At 44.2% G+C, this 18,937-nt stretch overlaps 1 protein-coding gene across 1 annotated transcript; it reads right to left on the bottom strand.

The window, feature by feature from the left end:
- Positions 1–1,480: 1,480 nt before the first annotated feature.
- Positions 1,481–17,806, bottom strand: ACAA1 (acetyl-CoA acyltransferase 1). Its single transcript, XM_015812417.1, has 12 exons — positions 17,632–17,806; positions 16,875–16,968; positions 16,669–16,726; positions 14,794–14,873; positions 14,236–14,278; positions 10,229–10,327; positions 8,901–8,981; positions 6,975–7,165; positions 4,881–5,060; positions 4,548–4,603; positions 3,069–3,214; positions 1,481–2,431 (listed from the first exon to the last, which is right to left on the bottom strand). The coding sequence occupies exons 1-12, from the start codon at positions 17,791–17,793 to the stop codon at positions 2,356–2,358; spliced, it is 1,266 nt and encodes a 421-aa protein (XP_015667903.1). The 5' UTR covers positions 17,794–17,806; the 3' UTR covers positions 1,481–2,355.
- Between the last annotated feature and the right edge of the window lie 1,131 nt (positions 17,807–18,937).

Here is an 18,937-nt window from a genome sequence, read left to right as displayed (position 1 = left end):
GAAACCAGCCATGCTGGGACGCATCTGGCCACGTGGGACCTCGGCAAGTTAGCGGGTGGCTGGTTGAAGAGGGACGGTTGCCATCTCCAAGGCATTGGTGCGCATGCTCACAGGGAGGGCTCTGAGTGCCGCCTCTGGCATGCATGCCATAGGTTCGCCACCACTGGCCTAACAAATTCAGCAATCAACCAGGCTTACGGATGAATCTCATACAATACACCAAGCTAAAACTGATTAATAGCTTAGTTTATGTTCTGGAGTAAACTTCAGCTTTTTTGAGAGCCTTTTATGTAGATACAGAACAACAGTTAGAAGGGATCTTGGAGATCTTCTAATAGACCAACCCCCTGCTCAAAGCAGGAAACCTATACCATTTCAAACAAATGCCCAATCTCTTCTTAAAAACTTCCAATGTTGGAGCACCCACAACTTCTGGAGGCAGGTTGTTCCACTGGTTAATTATTGTCAAGAACTTTCTCCTTAGTTAGTTTCCACCCGTTGCTTCTTGTCCTGCCTTCAGACGCTTTGGAGAATAGCTTGACTCCCTCTTCTTTGTGGCAGCGCGTGAGATACTGGAAGACTGCTATCATGTCACCCCTCGTCCTTCTCTTCATTAAACTAGACAGACCAATTCCAGTAAGTCATTGATGAAGATGTTGAAGAGCACTGGGCCCAGAACAGAGCCCTGGGGCACCCCACTACACACTTCCCTCCATGTAGATGCGGTTCCATTGAGGACCACACGCTGAGTACGGCCGGTCAGCCAGCTACGAATCCATCTGGTGGTGATGCTGTCTAACCCACATTTTTCTATCTTCTCAAGTAGTAGGTTGTGGTCTACTTTGTCAAATGCCTTACTGAAGTCCAAGTAAATTATATCCACAGCATTCCTCTGGTCCACTAACTTTGTCACTTGGTCAAAGAATGCAATAAGATTTGTTTGGCATGATCTGTTTTTGACAAACCCATGTTCCTAAGTGCACATATCAGTCAAAACAGTAATGTAGTTTTTCACAGGAAAAGAATGTTAGATCATGAACTACACAAGATGTTCTTGCATGATTTGGTTGCTTTCACACAGATGCAGCAAGAACGAACCAGAATATAAAATACAGATAATCCTCGACTTTCAACAGTTCATTTAATGACTGTTCAAAATTACACCAGCACTGAAAAAAAGTGACTCGTGATCATTTTTCACACTTAACCACCGTCGCACCATCCTCAGGGTCACGTGAAGTCCTTTTGCGACCTTATGACAAGATTCCAGGGAAGCCAGATTCACTTAACCATGTTACTAACCTCTAACAACTACGGTGATTCACTTAACTGGTGTGAAAGGCTGTAAAATGGGGCAAACTCAATTAGCTTTGGCCGTTAAGTCGAGGATTACCTTTAAAAATCTAACTTGATACACCGTTCTGTTAGAAAAATTGGCTTTCTAGTAATTAAATAACTCAGACCCATTCAGAGGCTTTATTAATGTAATTTAATCCATTAACAGAAATTTAATTAGTAGATTGAGACATCTTTTAAGAATTGATTTAGCTCCTTAGAACACCAGCAAAGCAAGTATGAGCTATTTCTTGCTAGGACCAGCAGCTGAACTGTGTGATTCTTTAGCCTGGTTTGTTCTGCTGCTTTTCCTTTTAAGGGTGTAAAGGTCAGTTTTCTTCCTGTTCAATATTTTCTTTAAAGAAACATACCTGGTCCCAGTTCATTTTCAAAAATAACGTGGGATAAAGTTACCTTAAGGAGGAAAAAAAGAAAGTAATCAAAGTAATAACTGCTTATGAACAGCTTTGAAAATGGAGCCCGCCAGCAATAAATGCTGTGCTATTATTTTTATTGTTCCCAAATGTGCTGGCACCCCATTTTCTAGCTGGTTCTAGTAATCATTATTCCCTCCCCCCCCCAAAAAAGCAATACCTTAGCTACTTTAAGGAATTTACTCATTGGAGTAAGGATTCTGGAGGGGAAGGTGGGGGAACTTGCTCCAATTGCACATTAATCCCAGCACTGCAGATAAAGCAATCTATTTCAGACCGCTGATCCGTCAAGTTCCTCAGGTACCCCTACTTCCCTCCGCCTGCCCCCCAACCCACCACCATTCGGCAGGTAGATCCTTTTACCCCCCCCTAGCGATTAATTCATACAAAAGGACCTAGCAGCCGCCTAGGTCCTTGCTACACCCCATTCCCAAATTCATTCCCGCGGCGCTGGATTTCATAAAGCTCTTGTCCTGCGAGGACGGTTCGCATCTAACGTTCATGAAGCCGGACGGCACATCAGGACGGATCGCTGGTCATTTTCCAGGTCCTGAGGGCAGGCTGCACAAACAGGCTGAAGTTCTGCTCACTTCCCTGGATATTCAAATACTGCAGCTGCTCCCATCCCGGTCCCAATGCACATGGACACCACGCCATAGCCTCTGAAAACAAGAATGCACGTCAGGGCTAAGCTCCCTAGGCAGAAGGTCTTGGGGATCAGGAAGATGGGAACACACAGAGAGCGATTTGGGGGGGGGGAGGGGAAGACCTTATGACAGAATCACTGGCTAAAAAGAGAGACGGTTGTGAAGGTGCAAGCCTAGAAACTAGGAAATGGGGAGTTCTAGTCCCAAACCTAGGCTTGAAAGCCAACTGGGTGACTTTGGGCCAATCATTGGGAGTCAGTGAGTTCTAGTCCCACCTTAGGCAGGAAAGCTGATTGGGTTGCGGTGGGCCAGTCAGTGTCTTTCAGCCCAACCCACAAGGTAGTTGTTGTGGAGAAAACAGGAGGAGAAAAGAATATTGTGTGTTTTCACCACCTCAAGTTATTTATAAATATAATAAAGGTGGGATATAAATAAAATAAGCAGTATCTTGGTCTTGAGAGCAATAAAATTTAAAGCAGAGATACCACAGGGCACCTCCTCACTTTCATTTGTGCAAGTTAGAACCTGCAGGAGATCAGGTTTTACACGCCAGACCTCCTGGGCAGGTTGAGGAATCTCTTGGTAGCGCCCTTTAAAAGCCACAAGCATAAGCCATAGACTCGATTGCGCAGTGCGTGCCTTTCACACCTACCTTTTCCCTCTGCGCTTAAGCTCGTTGAGCAAAGTGATAACTTGCCGAGCCCCGGTGCATCCCAGAGGGTGTCCCAAAGCAATGGCACCACCCAGAGGGTTCACCTTCTCCATGGGGATGCCAAGTTTCTCCACACAGTAGACAGCCTGGAGAAACAAGACAACCGAAAGCTTTTTGAGGAACCAATTTCACTAGAATTAGAATTAGAACAGAATATAGAACAGAACATAATAAGAAATAGAATAGAGTAGAATAGAGAAGAGAGTAGAATAGATTAGATTAGAGTAGAATAGAGTATAGAATACAATAGAGTAGAATAGAGAAGAGAGTAGAATAGAGAAGAGTAGAATAGAGAAGAGAATAGAGTGGAATAGAGTGTAGAATACAATAGAGTAGAGTAGAGAGTAGAATAGAATAGAATGAGTAGAGTAGAGTAGAATAGAGTGTTGAGTAGAGTAGAATAGAATAGGATATTCTTTATTGGCCATGTGATTGGACACACAAGGAATTTGTCTCTGATGCACTTGTTTATCACAAACAAGTGATAAATCATGATACTAAGATTTCAGCTGGGACAAATAGCTGGAATAAGTGATCTCTTCCTTAACTTCTTCCTATTTTTATTTTGAGATATCACATTTTATAACAACTCTATCTCTATGCATGCATCAGTATACAGGTAATCCTCAAGTTACAACAGTTCATTTGGTGACCATTTGAAGTTACGGTACTGAAAAAAGGGACTTATGACCATTTTTCACACTTATGATTGTTGCAGCATCCGCATGGTCACGGGATTTATATAAATCAAAGATTATCTGTAACACAATTATTTTGGGTAGAAGTAGGGTCATATACAGATAATCCTTGACTTACGACCCCAATTGAGCCCAAAATTTATGTTGCTAAGCGAGACATTTGTTAAGCAAGTTTTGCCTCATTTTATGACTTTTCTTGCCACATGTTAAGTGAATGAACCACTGCAGTTGTTAAGTTAGTAACCCAACTGTTAAGCGAATCTGGCTTCTCCCATTGACTTTACTTATCAGAAAGTCGCAAAAGGGGATCACGTGACCCCAGGAACTCTGCAATAGTCACAAGTGTGAGCCAGTTGTCAAGCGTCCGAAAGTAAACTATGTGACCAGGGCAATGCTGCAACCGTCGTTAAATGTGAAAAATGGCCTTAAGTCACTTTTTTCAGTGCCTGTTGTAAATCTGTACTGGGTTTGGAGACTTCAGAGGCCACCCTCACCAAACGTGGGCAGGGTCAGACCAAAGTTGCCTTGGTGAAATGTGGCATTTACGGAGCCAGTCAAATAGCCTTAAGAGCCTCCTTGCCAAATGGCTGCCTGCCTGTCCTGGCTGAACCGGAGGGCAAAGGGCTCCAGGGCCGCTGAAATCTCCCGCTAACCTTCCTCACAGGGGGGGCGTATTTCCCTCATGGCCTCTTCACTCTAACCCCCTCTTCAAAACGCTTACCTGACTCGCAAAGGCCTCGTTGATTTCAAACACATCAATATCATCCACTGTCAAACCTGCAGGTTAGAGAAGGGCACAAATTCAACAGCGTAAAAAGACAATATTTTTCAGGGAGACCAGTGCCCTTCTTTCACCCCGCTGCTCCAAAGACACCAAAAGGCAGTCCTAAAATCATTCTAAGAAGACCTCCCCCCCCATGCCCTGGAAGCCAACGCGGATTGAGGAAAACATATCCCCTGCCCAGTTTTTGCCAGGAGTCATTCCATCCAAGGGAGCTTGATTAGCCGCGTGGACTTCTGCCCGTCCCTCCTCAGCCAGGATTATGTTCCTCACCAGCTTTCTTCAGTGCCACTGGGATGGCATAGGCTGGCCCTATGCCCATGACGTCTGGTGGGACTCCAACCACAGCGTATGATTTCAGCACCCCAAAGACAGGAAGCCCCAGCTGTGCGGCTGCGGAACGTCTGGCCAGGATCACCGCAGCGGCCCCATCGCTAACTTGGCTGGAGTTACCTGAGGGGAATCATTTCATAAAGACTGAATTATGAGATGCAGGCAAACCTGATAGGATAGCTCAGGGGTAGGCAACTTTGCCTCTTTTATGACTGGTGGACTTCAGCTCCCAGAATTCCTGAGCCAGCATGGCTCAGCTTGGAAACCTCTCCCTTTCCCCTCAGCGTGGCTGGCTGAGGAATTCTGGGAGTTGAAGTCCACAAGTCATAAAAGAGCCAAGTTTGCCTACCCCTGGGATAGCTCAACTGAGTTAATTACATTATCATCATCTTCTTCTTCTAGGACCAATGGATAGAAAAGATTTCTACAATGAAAATCACTCTCATGTGTAAAGAGGATTGCCAAAATAATAATATTTTTTTAAAGCTAATACAATCTAAAAACACTTTACAAATTGTGTAATCTGGAAGGCTTTGGTGGACTAGTGTAATAAAACTAACTTGGTTTTGAATGTTAATAAAACAAAGGAGATCACTTTTGATTTTAGAAAGAGACGGCCTAGTCAGACTCCACTCGGTATCAAGGTTGCAGCCGTGGAGGTGGCCAGCAGTAGTAACTACCTGGGGGTGCAGATAACTAACTATCTGAATTGGTCTCCCCACACCTCCTTCTTAGTGAAGCGTGCAAACCAGCGTCTGCATTTCCTGCGTCGGATGAGGAGAGCACGTCTCTCTCTCTTTCTGTCCTGGCCACTTTTTAACAGAGTCGCGATTGAGAGAGTCTTAACAAACTGCACCACTGTCTGGTTTGGTGGCAGCAGAGCCTCAGATGGAAAGAAGGTCCATACGGAGAGTGGTGAGGACAGCCGAGAAGGTCATAGGAAGCTCACTTCCCCGTTATTCAGGATACGGCTTACAAGCGCTCATATCTGCTTAGAGCTCGGAGCATTGTTAGAGACCCTTCACGCCCACTTCTCCTGGCTGCTGTTTCTGTTGCTCCCCTCTGGGAGGAGGTCTCAAAGTATCTATAGCAGGACTAATAGAGTCTGTAACAGCTTTGCTCCTTAGGCCATCCGTCTTGTAAATTCGCAGGATTCTTTTTTTGCCATGTATACTTTGAACTAGACTGTGATGTTTCTTTGTGTCCTATGTATGTATGTGGGTATATGCACAATGGTATTTTTTGAGAGCTGAATGCAACAAAATTTCATTTCAATGTATGCTAGTTAGTGTACATTTAAAGCGACAATAAAGTTTTTATTCTGTTCCTATTCCTATTCCATTCTTCTATCTATTCTCACAACCATCTCATTCTGTGAGATAATCTGGGCTGAGAGATGCCAAGACATGGCCTGAAGTCACCATGTGAGCTCTGTTGCTAAACAGGAACATGAACCCAGATCTTCTAATCTCCATTTCTTATTCCTATTAGCAAAAGCTGATACATACTTTTCTGACTCTTTTTTAAAATTTATTTTTATCTTTAAGAGGGACTGGTCCAAAGTCACCCAGCCAGCTTTTATGCCTAAGGCAGGACTAGAATTCACTGTCTCCCAGTCACTGGGCCAAAGTCACCCAGCTGGCTTTTATGCCTAAGGCAGGACTAGAATTCACTGTCTCCCAGTCACTGGGCCAAAGTCACCCAGCCGGCTTTTATGCCTAAGGCAGGACTAGAATTCACTGTCTCCCAGTCACTGGGCCAAAGTCACCCAGCCGGCTTTTATGCCTAAGGCAGGACTAGAATTCACTGTCTCCCAGTCATTGGGCCAAAGTCACCCAGCTGGCTTTTATGCCTAAGGTGGCACTAGCACTCACCATCTCCTAGTGACTGGGCTAAAGTCACCCGGCTGGCTTTCATGTCTAAGGTGGCACTAGAACTCTCCATCTCCTGGTTTCTAACCTGGTGTCTTAACCGAACTGACTCTATGGCACCAAGTCAATCCCCTCCACTTCACCTCTTCCTTCGGAGCCTTACCAGCTGTGGTGGTGCCATTCTCCTGGAAGGCCGGCTTCAGCCTGGCCAATCCCTCCAGGGAGGTACTGGCCCTGATTCCTTCATCCTGCAGCACAGTGATCGTTTTCTCAGTGCCCTGGTCATCTGTGATGGTGGTCGTCACAGGGACAATCTCATTTTTAAACCACCCCAACTTCTGAGCTCGAGCTGCTCTGGAAACACACCACACCCAAATAATTACCTTTATAGTAAGTATATGTTTGAAAACTCAAGAGGGAAAAAAAAAACTAAGTAAGTTATTATTCCTGGAAATAATCGAAACTGTTCTGAAAAAATGGCTCTTAAGCAGCACCTTGATCATTTATCTTGCACAATACAAGTAGTCCTCAACTTATGACAGGGTCCTTAACAAACATTCAAAGTTACGACGGACCTCCCCAGGGCTACTTATGATTCAGTTCCAAAGTTCTGGTGCCCTCCAGTCACATGACTTGCACAACGGGTGCTTGGCAACTCATGGCTGGTTGAGGAATTCTGGGAGTTGAAGTCCACAGGTCTTAAAGTTGCTAAGTTTGTAGACTCCTGAGCTAGCTGGTTGGCCCTTCTGAGCTCTTCCACAGTGTAGTAAGAATGCACCCCCCCCCCAATTCCTTCCCTGTACCCTTAAAGACACAGGAATCAAGTGCAAAGCAAGAAAATAAAGAAACACAAACTCCGTTGTTTTTTTTCTCTTTAAGCTACCTCAGGCATGTCACAATGTTGCAATCCCACACTGAAAGGCTCCGGCAATTGCGAAAAGCTGTAGCTTTAAATTGAGCCAGTTTACCTTCAAAGAAAACTTTCTAAAAGCCACAGACAGACTCAGTTACAGGGGAGGTAAAACTAATTACATTTGTTTAAAGGGATTAAACCTTTCCCTGTTGTCTTTTTTCCCCTTTCCTGCCCAAACCACATTCTTTTATAGCCTCTCCTCTCCTCCGCCCCCCTTTTCTTCAGTTCACCTCCAGGTCCGAACTGCTTCCGGAAGCGCCAATCAGCCGGAGCTCCTGGGGCTTCTGCCAAGCCCAGACAGTCCTGCAGCTGGCTCTCCCTCAGGCTTGGGTCCCTTCGGCTCATTCCCCTCCCCTGCTACCCTTGGCTAGCAGTCGCGTACCACCTGCCATGTGGCAAAGTACAAGTGGTATGCGTACCACCAATTGAAAAGCCCTGCTGTAATGGACATGCTCCATGACTGTCGTAAGTCGAGGATTACCTGTATCTTATAATACCAATGAAGAGGGTTCTTACAGCTATAATAGTTCGTGTGAAGGCAACAAATTCCCTGTTTATGTAATTACAAATGATACCATATTCTCAAGTTAGTAATGATACAATGCTAACTTTTAAAAAAAATCACATTAGTTTGTGTTTGATAAAGCTTGACAGGGACTTAAAAGCTGAAAAACAGGTGAGTAATCTAGGACAGGGGTCTTCAAACTTGGCAACTTTAAGTCTTGTGGACTTCAACTCCCAAAATTCCTCAGCTAGCATGGCTGGCTAAGGAATTCTGGGAGTTGAAGTCCACAAGTCTTAAAGCTGCCAAGTTTGGAAACCCCTGATCTAGGAGAACAAAAACCTCCCCTTCCTAGACTTGCTGGCCTGCGGTCCAGTGATTGCAATTTCCCTGGACCTTGACTCTTTCGTAAGATGATGCATCATTGGTATTTAACACCAGATAAGCTATCTAGAATGTACAAAAGTATTTCAAATGAATGTAAAAAAAGGACCTTTTAGCATTTATGATGGACATGTGATAAAGCAAAGAAATATTGCAGAAGGATTCATATTTTAACACAGAAAATCCTTAAAGTAAAGATAAAGATGAAACTTGAAAAATGAGAACCACAAGCAACATAAATGTGGGGGGAAGTGCACAAAAACAGCAAAAAGCCAGCCCCTCCCGCTTACTTTTGTTGAGAAGCCAAGGCAAAAGCATCTTGTTTTCCTCGGGAGATACCAAATCTTTCTGCCACATTCTCAGAAGTTATTCTGAAAAGCAATAAGAGAGGGAATGTGTTCCTGTGAGGCTACTGAGCATCTTAGAAGGTTTTTTTAGTTTGTTTTTTTTTATTAATTGTATTATTGACTTATGCCATAATTGTATGTTTGTTTATTTTGGGGGGATAAAAAAAAATCAATAAAATTTGTTTATGAAAAGCAATATTAAAAGCATGCGGATCATTTCATTGGTTCTAAATCATCTTATCTCTTTATTAAGAGAGAGAGAGAAAAAAGAGCAATGGAACAGTGTGCCTCCTGAACGTTCTATAACTCCCAGTTGCCATAATTTAATTCGATGACTGCAATCGTCACATCTTCCAAAAAGTAACTTTTCAGTAGCTAAGTAAAATGGTGAAAGTGGAGGCCTGGAGTAAAGAGACACTAACTCCTCTTCTAATTATCAAAGCATGTTATCCTTTTTCCCCCCTCAAAAAATATATGCAAAATTGCGTGCATTTGTTTCACTTCACAATGACTGGAACTTTTGCTTTTATAATGCAGGATGTTTTATAAGAGTGATGGCGAACCTCTTAGAGACCGAGTGCCCAAAAACTGCCCCCCCTCTCCAGTCCCCTGCCCCGCCCCCGCCCTGCCCCCCATCCCCCACCCTGCCTGCCCACAGGACCACTCACCGCCTCCAGGGCCCGCTGCAGATCGCCCAGGCAGCCCAGCAGCGCTATGGCAGCCACACCCTCTGCCTGCACCCTGCAGCATTAACTGCACGATGGGGCGTGAGGGCAGAGTCTTGTCTACGCTGCCTGGCTGCCATGTCCTTGGCTGTGCTGCTTTGTGTGGGCCACACTCAAGGGCGAGTTTCCTTCAGGGGGGCTGCTGGAGAGGAGGGGGTCGCGGGGGGGAGGCAAGGCTGAAGCAACAGCACGTGTGCCCACAGAGAGGGCTCCGAGTGCCGCCTCTGGCACCCGTGACATAGGTTTGCCACCACTGTTTTATAACCACACTGGGTATGCCACGGAATGATATTCCAACACTAATGAACCGAGAGGTATTGCGTCCACCCAGCCACTACTCACTTTCCCAGAATCTTATCAAGGAGTAACTGGTTACCATGCGCTTCATCTGGCAGTGGCTAGATTTGGTGGCGTTGCTGAATCAACATTTGATTGCACTTGTGTAGCACAAAAACAGCGACATCGTGTCCCGGGATAACGTGGGGCCCCAGAGAGAACCAGGTTTTTACTGTCAGGAACAAGGAAACTAAAAGGGCAGCCTCTTACCCCATTGGTATCAGGCAGTCCCTAGCTTTGCTGAAGTCCATGATGCGAGAAGTGAGATCTCCAGGGTTGGTAGCGCTGCGGAGGGACATGCTTTCCACTCTGGAGGAACAAGAAAAGGGGGCTGTGAATATCTCCCATTTCAAAGTAGCCCTCAAATTACAACCATTCGTTTAATGACCATTCGAAGCTACAATAGCACTAAAAAAAAGTAGCTTATGGCCGTTTTTAACATTTACGACCGTTGCAGCCTCCCCACAGTCACGTGATCAAAGTTCGGATGCTTGGCAACTGCCTCATAGTTATGACGGTCACAGTGTCCTGGGGGGGGGGTCATGTGATCCTCCTTTGCAACCTTCTAACAAGGGAAGCCAGATTCACTTAACAACCGTGTTCCTATCTTGGCAACTGCAGCGATTCACTTAAAAGCAAGAAAGGTCATAAAATTGGGCAAAGCTCACTTAACAACCGTCTCGCTTAGCAACAGAATTTTTGGGTTCTATTGTGGTCGAGGACTCTTTGTATACAAGTCGTGCATGGGGGTTACTTAAAAGCCAAAAGGATAAGCAAGCATTTTGATAGAACTAAATATATGAAGTTAAGTTACTCTACAACAGAAATGCAATATCAGCGTGAACCACGGATGGCTGGAAAATATTTAATTAAACCTTTAAGTTTGTACTCAGAGGAAAGTCCATTTGGACTTGTTCCCTGGCAAGCACACTATTTGCCAGCACTATTTCAAGAAACCTGCGGATTCCACCATTGCCTTTCTACTCGATCGGACCAGATATTTTCATGCAATTATAGGAGTACAGCATTCAAAGTCAATAATAATTAGGGCAGCGATGTTTTGGAATAAAAAAAAAAAAAGTTCTGCCCTGTAACACTTAGGGTAAGAGATCTATTTGTGAGAGTTTTCGAAATGTCCCCTCTTATCCCAAATTAACATGTTTGTTATTAAAAAAGCAAATGCTCTTGTTACTCAGTTTTCACTGAACCACTGATCCAAGGTCTCAGCCATTAGAGATGAATGGAAACCCTATGAATTAACGGCCAAAAAGGAACATTCTTCTCAAAATGTTCCTTACTAAGTTCTCCTAGTGAGGCAGCCGCCAAAGCCACAAGTTCATACAAACTGGTTCAGAATGGTTCCAGGGACATGTGAGAGAACAAAACAATTGGGGATTTGTTATCTTCAAAGTCTGCGTATCCTGAGTAACGTTGAGTTTTAAATATTTAGGCATCTAAAGAAGCAGGATGTCACCAGCTGAGCTCCACTGGAGGAACTGACTGTTTTTTTTGAGGTTGGACCATTTTTGATACATGTGGAACAAACTATCTTGAAAAGAGAACATTTCAGCCACAAGTTGGTACATAAGATTCTGGTCTATGATGAAGTCTTTTTAGCAGCAGTTAGGAAGAGCTAGCACAAATTTGTGGGCAAGAGAAAATTAAATATTTTGTGTTTTTTTTTGAAGCCAATGTTTCTCCACATCAGATATCGTACAGTTTCAGCAATGTGGCAATGCAAACTTAGCATTGCACAAGATCAGGAAGCTCAGTTCAGCCTTCAGAGTATTCAACTTTGATCTTAGATTATTCCAGGAGTTAATTTACCAACCAAGCTTTGCAGTGGCAAGAGGCAATTGCACAATTAAAACCAGGCTTACGAAAGGCGTAAAGCAACATGTGTAGGCATATTGCGGTATTTCTTTAGCTACAGCGTGGATGTGTTCTGAAACAGCATGCAAATATTAAAGGAGGCCTATAGCTTATTTTCACAAGTCCAGTGAGGCAATTGTTTCGTTTGGCAAGATCAGGAGGCAACACCAAACAACACCGCCATTGGATTAACCCAACCTAGTTTCCAAGTGGATTACTTAAACTGCTTGCTTTTACACCTACGCAAAATGGTGCACTTCAAGAGATCATTGCAAAACGAATGAAGAGCATTTATAGTATTTTTTGCAAACACTTGGGATTCTGTCTTACTAATACTGGGACACCTGTTCCTTTTAAGTTCAGTTTTACAGCCGTGGCACTGGGGCTGGTTTGCTAACTTGCCAAGGCAGTGGCTGAAGATTTTGAATCAAATCAAATACCAAGCTTCACACTGCACTCTTATGTTCAGCAACAGCCCCTGTGGGACAACCCTTAAACTTGACATCTACAGCAGGGGTCTGCAACCTTGACAACTTTAAGACTGGTGGATTTCAGCTCCCAGAATTCCTCAGCCAACTATGCTGGCTGAGAAATTCTGGGAGCTGAAGTTCACCAGTCTTAAAGTTGTCAAGGTTGCAGACCCCTGACTTACAGGAATTTATTTGCACGACAGAAGCAGGAAGGACTTCAAGAGGATGCACTTGGATAATTTCTGGCTTAAGGGCCAAATATTCCCAGTGGAGGCTCAACATCAAGGCATGATGCTAGTTTGTTAGAAGCTGTTTTCTCTGGCCCTACCCTCTTGCCAAGAAAGGCAAAGAGCTAGTTCGCAACAGAGGATAAAATCTTTTTTGTCTGAGAAGTTTTTTACCCAACTTCAATGGAGAGAAAACTGGTCACTCTCTCAGCTGCACAGACGAGGAAGGTCTATGGAGGTCCTCCATCAAGGTTGTCCCAAAGATGCTTTTTCAAAAGGAAACTTGGACTTTCTTTGTTTTATTCCTTGAAGACATTTCAGCTCTCAGCCAAGAAAGCTTCTTCGGTTCAGTACCGAAGTTCCTTGGATGAGAAGTGAAACATCTTCAAGGAAAAACAAAGAAAGTCCAATTACCTTTGGCACAGCCAAGGGGTTTAAGCTGGCGTGTGTTTGAAACGTGCATGTGAAAACAGAAAGGGGACTTCATCGGTGACCTGATGCCAAAGTATCAATCGCCATTAATCTGTTAACAGCTGTGTGCCAGGAAAAGCAGGGGACTTAATTTTAAAAATGGTCTTGATAAACACAAAGAGTTTCTATTTTGCAGCGTCTTTCTTCATTTTAGTTAAGCATGCAGCACAAAATGGATACCTTTAAGGTGATTCAAATCTTAGCTTTACCACTCAGTTGCTTTTAAAAAATCCGCAAGGCTGTTAAACAAAACAAACGGGATGAACAACCCAGCTGCCAAAAAGGCCAACCCAGTGCTAGGCTGCATTAACAGAGGAATAGAATCAAGAGCACGTGAAGTGTTAATACCACTTTACAAGGCCTTGGTAAGGCCACACTTGGAATAGTGCATCCAGTTTTGGTCACCACGATGTAAAAAAGATGTTGAGACTCTAGAAAGAGTACAGAGAAGAGCAACAAAGATGATCAGGGGACTGGAGGCTAAAACATGTAAGGAACGGTTGCTGGAATTGGGTATGTCTAGTTTAACGAAGAGAAGGACGAGGGGGGACATGATAGCAGTGTTCCAATACCTTAAGGGCTGCCCCAAAGAAGAGGGAGTCAAGCTATTCTCCAAAGCACCTGAAGGCAGGACAAGGAGCAACGGGTGGAAACTAATCAAGGAGAGAAGCAATCTAGAACTAAGGAGAAACTTCCTGACAGTTAGAACAATTAACCAGTGGAACAACTTGCCTCCAGAAGTGGTGAATGCTCCAACACTGGAAGTTTTTAAGAAGAGACTGGACAGCCATTTGTCTGAAATGGTATAGGGTTACCTGCCTGAGCAGGGGGGTGGACTAGATGACCTCCAAGGTCCCTTCCAACCTTATTATTATTATTATTATTATTATTATTATTATTATTATTATTATTATTATTATTATTATTATTAAACAAATTAAATTAAAATTATTTCCAAGACTCACTAGGAAAGAGTATTTCCTTGAGGCTGGTATTGGGCAGCAAAATACAATATTGCTCTCTCACCCCTGCAAAACGCTAGTCTCCAGAAATCCTCTTCTAAACTAACTGCCTCAAATTACAGAGTTTCACAACCTGCTTAAAAATACCACACAAGGTAATCAACAGAAAAAAGGGCTATTAATAAGTGAACAATTATGAAAAAAAACAAGCTTACCCACAAGCCAAACCAATATCATAGGAGCCATTTCTAATACCACCTGTAAATAAAGTATACAAATTTTAAATCAGCCAGTGAACTCCAGATATATCCTTCTTGTAAGTGCTGTTGGAGTAAGGGGGATCAGCGTATTCCCTCATTTAGATGGGTGTTTTTTTCCAGAAGGGAATATAAAAAAAGAATATATTAACCTTCTCCTAGAACAAGGGTGTCAAACTCGCTGCGTCATGTGATGTGTCGTCACGTATCGCATTTTTCCCATTGCCGGAGCTGGGGTGGGTGTGGTTTCAGCATGATGCATCCGGCCCATGGGCAGGCAGTTTGACACCACTGTCCTAGAAAAAAATTATATTCCAAGAACTCGAACTTACTGTCCCAGGATTGCAACTTCCTCTATAGAAAGTATTAACAGGCAAATCTGCAATGTTATATTTTAGGAATTTAAATCTCTACATGTCATAGTATCAGGAGTTTGAAAAGCCCTGTGCTTCAGTTAAATCCCACATTTATTCCACGCATACAATCTGACCCTTACACAGGACCCAGCCTTCTTACCAGCAATATTAATCAGAGCTTGCAATCCAGATGAACACTGCCTGTTAACACTCGATATTGGGACAGTCTCTGGGATACCACTGAAACAAAGAACAAAATACTTTATTGGTATAAAAGGGGGATTGGAAAAGACCCTTAGACCTTAATGGACTAATTTTAAGGTTGTTTTTTCAATGCCTTGATAATCTTGGTTTGCGATTTTAGGAAGATCCATTGAAAACATTTTAACTGATGTTTCAGCACTCTGCAATCGTCAGACAAGCTTAGGCAGATCAGTACTCCGTAACTGATTGAAAACTCTGAGAGAAACCTATAAGATGCAAGGGATTAAACAGCAAACATGCCACTCTTTCCAAAACTATGCGGTAAATATCAAGACGGAAAATCCTAAATCCAGCCCAGACTGGATCTGAAAGTGGAGTCCATCATGGCAAGCTGGCCTGCACAGCTACCCTTTGGATCCCCTCGGCAGGTCTTGGCTTAGCACAAAGTCCAATGTTTTTCTCAAACAAGTGATAAGCACCCCAGAAGCTCCACGGTCATAAAAGAAATGGATGCAGAAAAAGATCCCCAAGGTCTCAAAAACTGTCCAGAGTGGTTCGGACCTAGGCACATACATTTAATTCACGGTTACTATTAAAAATATCATTTTTCTTAACATGGATGTTATTAGTTATGACAATTTTATGGATGAAATTTGAATTTTGGCTAATGGAGTGAAATGATTTAAGGTCTGATTTTCTTCTGTCAGCTTAAAGAGATTGATTAATTGATGGATTAGATATGTGTAGGATAGATTAATATTTTATTTTAATTAAGGAATATTAGTGGAAGAAGTAAATAAGAATTATGATAAAATTAAGGAACTAGAACATATTTGGAAGGGATACCCGAATTGATAATGTTTGTACTTAAAGTTAATTTGATTATGGTAGTGTAAATGTATAAAGCTTTAAAAACAGGTATAGGTTGAATAATTTAAGCTAGAATTGGACTATCTTAAATAAATTATGTTACTTAAGGGAAAAGGAGAGGGAATATCTGATGTATTGATTGAATTATGTATATACATTTTGTCTTTGGATGTTTGACTACCCTAACACCATGGTGTGTCTTGAGTACTTTGTTTTAAAAATCAAAAAACCAATAAAATTTCTTAAAAAAAATATCATTTTTCTATATGACAGTGGTGCCAGCAGCAAACCACAATGATACTGTATAAACAGTGCAGGGAGAAAAGAGGAATATAAATATAAGCAACAAATAAAAAACCAAATAGAAAGGCAGTTTGGTGTAGTGGTTAAGGTGCTAGCTGAAAAACCAGGAGACTGAATTTGAGTCCCATCTTAGGCATGAAAGTCAGCTGGATGACTTTGGGCCAATCAGTCTCGCTCAGGTCAACCTACCTCACAGGGCTGTTGTTATGGGGAAATAGGAGGAGGAAGGAGTATTAGGTCTGTTTGCCACCTTGAATTTCTTATCAATAAAGGCAGGATAAAAATCAATCAGTCAATAAATGAATAACTGCTCCTCCTTCTACAGAATCTCAGCTGCATCAGCTACACTAGAGGTGTCCAATCTGGGCAACTTTTAAGACTTGTGGACTTCAACACCCAGAATTCCCCACTCAGCATGGGAAGTTCTGGGAGTTGAAGTCCACAAGTCTTAAAGTTGCCACAGTTGGATACCCTTGAGTGATACAGTGAAAACAGCAAATGAAAAATAGGAGTATAAGTGCCCAATATCAAACTGGACTAGTCAAATGGCCTTTCTTTGTGCCTGCCAGTATTAACCAAATCAGATCCCTCTTTCGTCCCCACCCTGGTGTTTTGTACCCATGATCTCCCTTCTAGATGATTCAGTGGCAAAGTTCACCTTAGAAACTGCCCAATTCTCGCCATCATAGCTCCAGCGCCAGGTTGAAGTACATTCCCTAAGTACAACGAGAGGAATTTGCTTAGGTTATCCGGGTTTGGTTGCCCTTCCAGATAAGCTGCTGCAGCAGCCAGTGCTTAAAAAGGGAGGCAAGGGGGATGACCGCAGCCCCTCTCCCTGGCCTAGTAGTTTGGGAGAAGGCTCACCCACGCAGATATCGCCCAGCTGCTCAGGGCTTAGCTTTACATCGTTCAGAACGGCAGTCATGACTGCAGCCAGAAGTTCATCTGGTGTAGTTTCCTGGAAAAGAAGGAAGGGGTGGAGGAAGGGGAAAAGAAAGAAAGATGGAGACAGTGGGAGGGAGGGAAGGAGACAGAAAGAAAGAAAGAAAGAAAGAAAGGAAGGAAGGAAGGAAGGAAGGAAGGAAGGAAGGAAGGAAGGAAGGAAGGAAGGAAGGAAGGAAGGAAGAAAGGAAAGACGGAGAAAGAAAGTGGGAGGGAGAGAAGGAGAAAGAAAGAAAGAAAGATTGATTACTTGGGCACCCTCACTCTGTTTTTAGAGGTGCTGGTGGGGGATGATGGGAACTGCAGTCCATAAGGCGCTGGACCCTCCCGGGCAGTCTCCTCCTCCTCCTCCTCCTCTTCACCTACCCCCCCTCCCCATAACATCCGAACTCATTTTAAGTGGGGTCAGGCCCATAATCCCCTGGACTACAACTCCCATGTCAAGATCTGGCTAAAAGGACGGACGCCTCCCCTCCCCCCAAATGCATCCGCGCGCCTGTCCAAGGGTGCTGGGCTACCCACTCCCAGGGAGGGGCTGGGGGTGATGGGATTTGTAGTCCGACGCCTCTGAAGGAGCCCTGTTTCGGGGGAGGAGGGGTTGTTGGGAGAGGGGGGGAGGGGGGGCCTTGTGGTTCTGTTCTCAGAGAAACGAGATTTCGCCTAAATCCCCTCCCCCTACCTTGAAGCCGCCCCTCTTGCTCTTGGCGATGGGGGTCCGCCGTCCGTGCACCACCACCACATCGTCCGGGCCGGACAGCGAGGCCCGGCAAGGGGAAGGCGCCCAGACCCGCCGCTGCTGGGAGCCGCTCAGATGCCCCAGCACCACCTTCATGCGCTCCATCTTCTCAGCCCTCAGCAACGCTCGCCCGCGACCGGAGCCCGCATGCGCAAGCGCGCGGCATGCCGGGAAGCCCCCACGCGGCGGCCCCGCCCCCGCCCCCGCCCCCGCCCTCTTCCCCTCTGAGGCTGAAAGGCTGCTCCGTAGACTTTGAAAAAATGAAGAGTCGATCCCCTTCGTTCTCAAAGGCTGGTTTAGAACAAAGGTTTTTTATTCTGTAAAGCAGCCGAAGTCTCTCACGGTTAGAATCCTTCTCGTCAGCTACCCACTATGGACCTCTCCAGGGCGTATTTCAAAGTCCCAGCTTAAATGGAGTTCCTCTTTCGCCAAGCTACAGAACGCTCCTCTTCACTTTCCTATCTCTAGAGACCCACGGCCGCCGATGGGGAGTTGACGCTCGCAGTGGAATGGCGGGGCCCGCTAGGCATCCTGGGACATGTAGTTTTTTTTTATAGCTACGACATCACGCCCAGCTATGTCCCGCGCAGGTGATGCCAGAAGTGACATCGTAATGGCGTTGGATTTATTCAGGGGTCTTCACACTTAGCCCTTTTATGACTTGTGGATTTCAACTCCCAGAATTCCTCAGCCAGCGTGCCTGGTTGAGGAATTCTGGGAGTTGAAGTCCACAAGTAGTAAAAGGGCCAAGTTTGAAGACCCCCTGGATTTATTCGTCTGAATGCTCCAAGCAAGAATTCCTGGGCTGTTCTTTTGCCAAACTTGGAACTGCAGGCTGGGGAGGTGAATTAACTTGCCAATCTGGGAGACTTGAGTGTCTTGGTTTGCAAAGCTGTTCTAATCTGCACAACCCATAAAATACAATGTATAGTCCTTGATTTACAACCATCTGTTTAGTGACCATTTGAAGTTAGAACTTAAAAAAGTGACCCTTCCATTCGCCGAGCCAGCTTTTACGATATTTTTTTCTTCAATTTATTTGTGTCCTCCTTTTCATTGTAAAAAAGTTGGTCACCTTATCATACAGTCATTAAGTGAATCCGGCTTCCTGCATTGACCCTGCATATTAGAAGCCGGCTGGGAAGATTGCAAATGGCGATTACAATGATCCCAGGATGCTGCAATCCTTGTAAATATGTGTCAGTTACCAAGCACTGAATATGGTTCATGTGACTGTGATGATACTGGT

The sequence above is a fragment of the Protobothrops mucrosquamatus genome, unplaced genomic scaffold (assembly GCF_001527695.2).
Source record: "Protobothrops mucrosquamatus isolate PMUCROS unplaced genomic scaffold, P.Mucros_1.0 scaffold81, whole genome shotgun sequence".
Classification (NCBI taxonomy): domain Eukaryota; kingdom Metazoa; phylum Chordata; class Lepidosauria; order Squamata; family Viperidae; genus Protobothrops; species Protobothrops mucrosquamatus.
Note: the sequence above shows the minus strand (reverse complement) of the source record. Positions and strands in the feature narration are given on the sequence as shown.

Bases quoted from the DNA above. Each gene is read 5' to 3' on its own strand.
- ACAA1 (XM_015812417.1), bottom strand. From the start codon at position 17,793: ATGGAGCGCATGAAGGTGGTGCTGGGGCATCTGAGCGGCTCCCAGCAG. The intron at 16,727-16,874 runs GTGAGCCTTCTC...CGTTGTACTTAG, and splicing joins GCTGGGCGATATCTGCGTGG to GGAATGTACTTCAACCTGGC. The intron at 8,982-10,228 runs GTAAGAGGCTGC...ATTGCTTTTCAG, and splicing joins GACTGCCTGATACCAATGGG to AATAACTTCTGAGAATGTGG.